The sequence below is a fragment of the Sinocyclocheilus anshuiensis genome, unplaced genomic scaffold, assembly GCF_001515605.1.
Source record: "Sinocyclocheilus anshuiensis isolate Anshui unplaced genomic scaffold, SAMN03320099.WGS_v1.1 scaffold88, whole genome shotgun sequence".
Classification (NCBI taxonomy): Eukaryota; Metazoa; Chordata; class Actinopteri; order Cypriniformes; family Cyprinidae; genus Sinocyclocheilus; species Sinocyclocheilus anshuiensis.
In genome coordinates this window covers 816625-823386 of record NW_015555728.1, presented here as the reverse complement: position 1 = coordinate 823386, position 6762 = coordinate 816625, and the positions used below count along the sequence as shown (strand labels likewise).

Sequence of the window (6762 nt, the reverse complement as noted above, 5' to 3'; positions counted from 1 at the left end):
CCCCCCCCCCCCCCCCACTCTTTGTCAGTGATACAGCTGAAGAAAAATACTGGACATCCAAAAAAGCCCTTTCATATCTTTTTTTTTTTTTTGCTCTTTGTCTCATGTAGAAATTAATTTACAGATCACAATGTGATGAGTTAAACAACATTGTACTAAAGAACACTCTACTCATGTGCTTATATATATATATATTTTTTTTTTTTCCCCCTTCAGCATTGATAAAATCTCTAAAGTCACTTCTCCGGTGCTGGTGATCCATGGTACGGAGGATGAGGTGATTGATTTCTCCCATGGGCTGGCCCTGTACGAACGTTGCCAGCGGCCCGTGGAGCCGCTGTGGGTGGAGGGTGCGGGACACAACGACGTAGAGCTGTATGGACAGTACCTGGAGCGCTTGAAACAGTTTGTGGCTCACGAAATTGTAAACTTATAGATGGACCTCAAGATCAGGACTCGCCTTACTTGATGAACATACCCCTGGTGCCCAGCAGGCGACTGTGAACTTGACAGCAATTATTCTAATTAAGTTGCACTTCTCCATGCTATAGAGAAAATAGGAGATGTGTCTTTACTGCCTTTCTTAGGGGTGTGTTTGTGTAACTGTACTTCTATAGACGTGGGCGGAGGACTTGGATGTTTCTGTGACCCGACTCTGTCTCTTGATAGTATGTACTAAAGTATCAAACCCATTCCATTTAAGTCCAGTTTTTGTTTTGCTGTATGCATGTGATCATATACACAATGGAGTACTGTACAAATGCAACATTCTGACACAAATAATTGCCATACAGGTGATGCCAAATAATATATTAAACTTTAATACATTACTTTGTATGTACATGTTTCTCAAAACATGCCTGCTTAAGCACAATGTTTGCAATCTGTATGACATTTTGGTATGTTTATTTTTCTCCATGTCCTCACACTTGTCTGTGTTTTGCTCTTAAGTGTATTCTTTAAAACAATGCTGGCCAATATGACAGTAATATCTGTTTTAACTTTCAAATAAATACGCTTTTCAAAATACACTTTATAATTTTGGCTTACAATAGCTCAAAGTATACACACACCTGCTCAAACAGAGCAATGGCGATATTAGTAACAGTCCATTTGTTATCTGCTTATTGCACTTTCTTAATGGAAATCCATCAGACCTCTTGATTACACGTATACTGGAATTAACACTTGTTTATGTTTGGAGTCATTGCTTTGCCATTTAGTCAAATATAATTTATACCATCTTGTGTCTCGGATGAAATGCACACAACTTTTGTTGTTGTCTTGCGCCATGATAAGGCTGTTACTTTAGACACTGCTGCTGAATTCAGGCAGCGACATTTAGTTTCTCTTTAGAGAACCACTGGACACGGTGAGGAGAGTTTGGAAGGATGTGATTTAATGTCTGTACATGGAAAATGAATGATGCTCTAAAGTAGATCTTAGTACTTCTCAAATGTAAAAGAAAACTTTCACCCTGTTCCACACTTTGTAAATAACCTTAGTTTGAATGGGTTTTTTATTTCCTGTACTATGAAACTGGTGATAATGTTATTACCACTGTAAATTGATTTATTATTATATTATGTATGGCACAAAATAGAATTTAACTGGTCAGACTGAAGCACAAACTGACGTGCTTCAGTTTTTCCAGATGTGTTGTTTTTCTGTTTTTCTAAACACCCATTGTAAAAGAAAATTGCTATACTGTATGTAATTATGATCTTAAATAGCTATAATACAAAATTGGAAAATAAAGATGTATTTCAGAGACTAAAGAGCTTAAAGAATTAAAATCCAATTGTGGTAGTCTTGACTCAGATTTTATTTTATTTTTTCTTATGTGTGCTGATCTGCAACATGTAATTTAAAGCTACCTCTTGTGGTCATAAATCAGCAACATTTTCTTTCAGAATTATGTTTTTAATCCAAACACCCCATGTTTACAGTCCTATCTGTTTAGGAACCATGGTGGTTTCTGTTAGGATCACGTTATGGTCTTTAACTTTTTATGATTGGAATTTGATAAAGATCTAAGTAAATCTCAGACAGAACTAGAGCTGTCTTTTTTCTCATCCTTCAGAGTGGCATGCATTTGCATGAATTGCTTTTAATATTGATCCTAACCTTTCATATGTATTCGCTTTTCAAGACCATTTTAACTGCGCAGAGGTCAACTGCACCCCCTGGGTTCAATGACCATTAAAGCATGGGGCTTTGAACATGATGTTAAGAACACATGTGACCCATTCTTTTTAGGGTGGGGTAATGTTTAAAGACAAGGCACTTAAATGGATTCAAAGGATGAGAACAGAAAACAGGACAAGACAATAAAGATGTGTTTCTATATAGAGACTTTTTATAAAATGTCACCAAATAATTTAAGTTTATTAATGTTGTTAAATGGTTATGGACGTTACAGTGAGAATTAGGCTACATATTGTCATCATGTAGTTAAAACCCTTTCCTGCTTCCTACAAGTGTCAATTCATGAACAAGTACAGAATCTAACAATGTTAGATGTTATTTTTTTTTAAACTCCATATGCAGCCTGCGTGTCATGCGCACACCCGAGGATCCCTATTGGACTGCAGTGATGCTCACTCATAACTTTTGTATTATTTTATTGTATTGTTTAAAATGTATTACAAGTGTCAATTCATGAACAAGTACAGAATCTAACAATGTTAGATGTTATTTTTTTTTAAACTCCATATGCAGCCTGCGTGTCATGCGCACACCCGAGGATCCCTATTGGACTGCAGTGATGCTCACTCATAACTTTTGTATGAGGCAGACAAGTAGTGGTCTTCCTCTAGGGGTCGCATGGGGGCTCAGGAAGGCGAATCCTCCATTGAGTCGCATTCAAAATCTCAAGGACGAGTTTAATCGTATTTGAGACATTTGTACATTAAAAAGTGTATTGTTTAAAATGTATTAAATTCAAAGATTCGTGCCTGCCATGCAGATGAAAATCTGCCACATCAAGCTCTACTAACTAATAAAAAAAAAATGATTTAATCAGTAATCACAAACGACTGTGATTGGTCAATTCTTGCCAGCGTTGAGAAAAGAAGCAAGCAAAGTCTGACTCATTTCCCGAATCGATTCCTAAGTTCACTTCAAAGAACTCAACGATTCCATGATTCCTTACGTCCGAACGTTATTACGTAATAACGTGGTCCCTACACCTTAGCGTGGCATATTACTTGCTCTAAAACAGCCAAAAAACATAGGCAGGCATATTTTTCTATTTATTATGCGTTTTTAGATTTTTGAGCCACAATATATATATATAATGTATATTTACGTGAACAATATTAAACGTCATTGCGTCAATATTAAACGTCAATATTAAACGTCATTGCGCTTCCAAAACCGAATCAGTTCCCGACCAGATTGTTAATCGGTTCATTTCAAAGATCCGACTCACAAGAACGATTCGTTCACGAATCGGACATCACTAGACAAAAGCAAGACTTTTCAAACGACAAGACCCCCTGTGTGCTTCTTCAGCACCGTATGCGACCATAAGCTTCACAATAAATTAAATTCATAGTTTCAAAAGCAGTTTAATTTGAAAACCCTCATCCTATCTCTTGAACGGTAAGCCCCGCCCACCCGAGAACCCCTTGTCGTCATGCTAATGGCTCTTCCACACGTTAATTCTGCTCCCTCATCCTCAATACACGCCCCTAATTTCACTTCCTCCGCGAGCCGCGCCTGGGACGGGGCTGGCTGATTTCAGCCCAGGAAAGAAAGCATGTAAAAGAAGATTAAAACACATTTAGTGCGGTCTCCCTGTCAGATAGCCCCTTGAGTTGCGTGCGGCTCTCTACGGTTGATAGAGAAAGGAGCGGACGAGCCAAGCAAGTGACAGTGAAAAGAGATCGAAAGGTAAGAGATCTCCACCTCTGTCTCCCTGTATTAGGACCCCTACTTTAGACCTCTACTGTGAAGGTCTTTCAACGGATTTTCGGTCGTGCATTGTGCGTTTACGGAATCTGTTGGAAGATCCGAGTCATGATTGAATGGAGGAATGAAGTTACGCGTGCAACTGAAGTTGATGAAACTTTGTGGCATTGTGTAAACTTTAGAGGGGGCGCGATGTAGCTATTCTATTGAAACAGTTTTTGAGCATAGCTGAAATTACAAATGATGCATTTAAATTTAAATATGGCAATTAAAAGTGTGTCATATTCTTATATTATAACATTTTCCTGTAGAAGAAAAAGATAATCTCTATGCAGGGGCGGTTCTAGACCACAGTAACGGGGGGGGGGGCACTTGTGCTTTTAGGGGGCACAATTTTAAAATTAATCTTAGCCTACATTAAGTATCATTCATTCAGTAATTTTTCACCAGTCACATTTTCATCTAAAGAGATATTCTTTATAAAAGTTAAGAGTCAGCCACGCCTACCTAAAACGGCTTGTTCTAACACGCCCCCACATATCTACATCACTATGTGGAAATATTAGCATAATGCCCAAATGGGCACGCAAAGAAAGAAGGCGTGGTTTCAGGAACAGCAGTAGTGATGGGAAGTTCGGATCATTTTACCCACTCGGACCTTTGAGTCTCGTTCAGCAAAATGAACAAATCTTTTTTTGATTCATTTCGTTCATTTTAGCAAAATATAATTAAAATGTTACGTGTTGCTTCCCTAACACGTCTACTACTTACGCAAACGTTGATCACACTACAAACAATACAAAACTGCTATAAGAAACAGAAAAGATTAATTCATTGTTCTATAAGGCTACTTTTTGATAACATTTTGGATAATTGTTAAGACGGTGCTCCTAAAATTTTGAACGTGCTCCTAAATTTTTTAAGTTAAAAAAAGTTAAAAAAGAAAAGTAAGCGTAGAGCCCTGGGCTTTGTTGAAAACTACGTGTTTGAGAGAGGCGGGGCATAGAGGACCTACAATAATGTACAGTATTTGAAAAATAATGTGTTTTTTGAACATTAAAGCATGTCAACATATTCTGTTACACCAAATACACAAAATAATGATCTTTAAAATAGCATCATATTCCAAAATATATCGTGAAATATCTCGATTCTCAAATATGTGTAAGTAAATGCATTTTGCACCTTTATAGATTGTGTTGATCTATAATGGGCGATGGGCAAAGTAGCCTAATAGTGTAATCTATTAACTTTGCATAAAAATCTTTTTACTTAAGTACCAGATATGGGTGTGATACCATAAAATATTTTTAACACAACTGACTTTGTATGTAATGTGAATTTAATAAAAACATTGTAAGTTACTAATTAGCCTGTAACACTTTCATTGTACAAAAAGAGAGCAAAGAACCTTTACATTATCAAATAACATTTTCACTTAAGTCCTGCGAGTTCAAGCACTCTCAAAAACTCCCATAATAATCTCTAAATCTGTTTACACTGTGAAATTAATATCTTACTTACATTCGTACATCTTCACTTTGTTGTTTCTGATGAGAGAATTAGCCAGAGAATTTAGTCAGCCAGCGTGTGCAGTGGCGAAACAGCGTGTTTCAGCGGTGACTCATCTGAATGCCTCTGATTGGTCCTTGCAGTCATAAGCTCAACAGAAACGTATGGGATTGGTTATAATGCGCAGTGCTTTAAAAACGCGTCTGTCTCTGGCTCTGTGCCAGAGACAAGGAGACAGAGAAAAAGGACTGAATGAGCTATAATCTATCAAATATAACAACCATGAATGAAATCAAGTCATTTTGAGGCAGAAAGAACAGTTCACTCAATAAGTAGAGTCTGTAATAATTTTTTGGTAAGTGTAAAACCGCATTTTATGGGTTTTATTGGTCATTTAAAGGTATTTCAACAGGTAAAAAGGTTTCATAAATCATATTTCTTATATCTTATATTTATTTATCATTTTACTAGTAGACTACACAACCTCTCTGGATGACTGCAAATAAAGCCTGTAAGTTTCTGTCCATAGCCTGCCATTGTCCATTCACCCCCTCAGACAAGGGAAATTCATTACTCACCCCCCTTAAAAATGTGATTTCATGTGAATGTCCTCCCCAATTATAGTGATTGCTATGCCCCTGCGTTTATGGCTGAGGAGCTACAGATGGTCAGATCAGGATCTGGTGATATTGCAATCTTTGTATTGATCAAAGCAAGAATAAAATTAGTTTAATAGTATAATAGTAAATGAGCTGTGGTTCAACAGATGCTGGGGTCAGAGTGGTTGTTCTATTCTCCCCTAATGTTTAAAAGATTAGAAAAGTTTTTGTGACTGATTTTTGCCCTGGAGAATCTTGAGTTTATAAAATCATTTGTAACGGTTTGGTACAAATGAAGCCAACTCTCTCTGTGTGGAACTTCTAAGTCTCTTTTAATGATAATTACAGAATTTGGCTGAGGTGATTATTGGTAAGCAAATATTTGTGTGACAGGGTTTTATAGGGAGAGTTTCTTTATATGGCCCATGTCTGTTGTTTTGTGGCACGAAGGGGCCATGGGTTGAACGACTGAGCACTTTTTTTCTTGTAATTGGTGCCATGTGTTTTGTAAATAACTTGAAAATGTGAAAACCTACAGAAAGCTTGCACTTCAAAGCGCGTTGTAATGCCACTATGAAATTGAGTCCCAATCAAAATTAAGTCAGAACAGTTGTATGATTGGCCCACAAAACTTTGAGCTTTAATACTTTTGCCTGTCAAGGTGGTGTAGTGTAGTTTTGTAATATCAAATTTAGTTAAAGGGGTCATATGATGTTGCTAAAAATAACATTATTTT

The 6762-nt window shown here is 37.0% G+C and overlaps 2 protein-coding genes across 2 annotated transcripts in view; both read left to right on the top strand.

Annotated features, from left to right (window-relative positions):
* LOC107672759 (protein ABHD17B) overlaps positions 1-1790 on the top strand; it is an 18489-nt gene extending 16699 nt beyond the window's left edge. Inside the window, exon 4 of the mRNA XM_016466101.1 lies at positions 217-1790. Coding sequence (XP_016321587.1) covers positions 217-436 — 220 coding nt within the window. The 3' untranslated portion in view covers positions 437-1790. The remainder of the gene's footprint in view (positions 1-216) is intronic.
* Positions 1791-3711: 1921 nt separating this feature from the next.
* Positions 3712-6762, top strand: part of LOC107672701 (transmembrane protein 2-like) — a 27203-nt gene continuing 24152 nt past the window's right edge. Inside the window, exon 1 of the mRNA XM_016466007.1 lies at positions 3712-3897. The gene's annotated coding sequence lies outside the window, so the exon portion shown is untranslated. The remainder of the gene's footprint in view (positions 3898-6762) is intronic.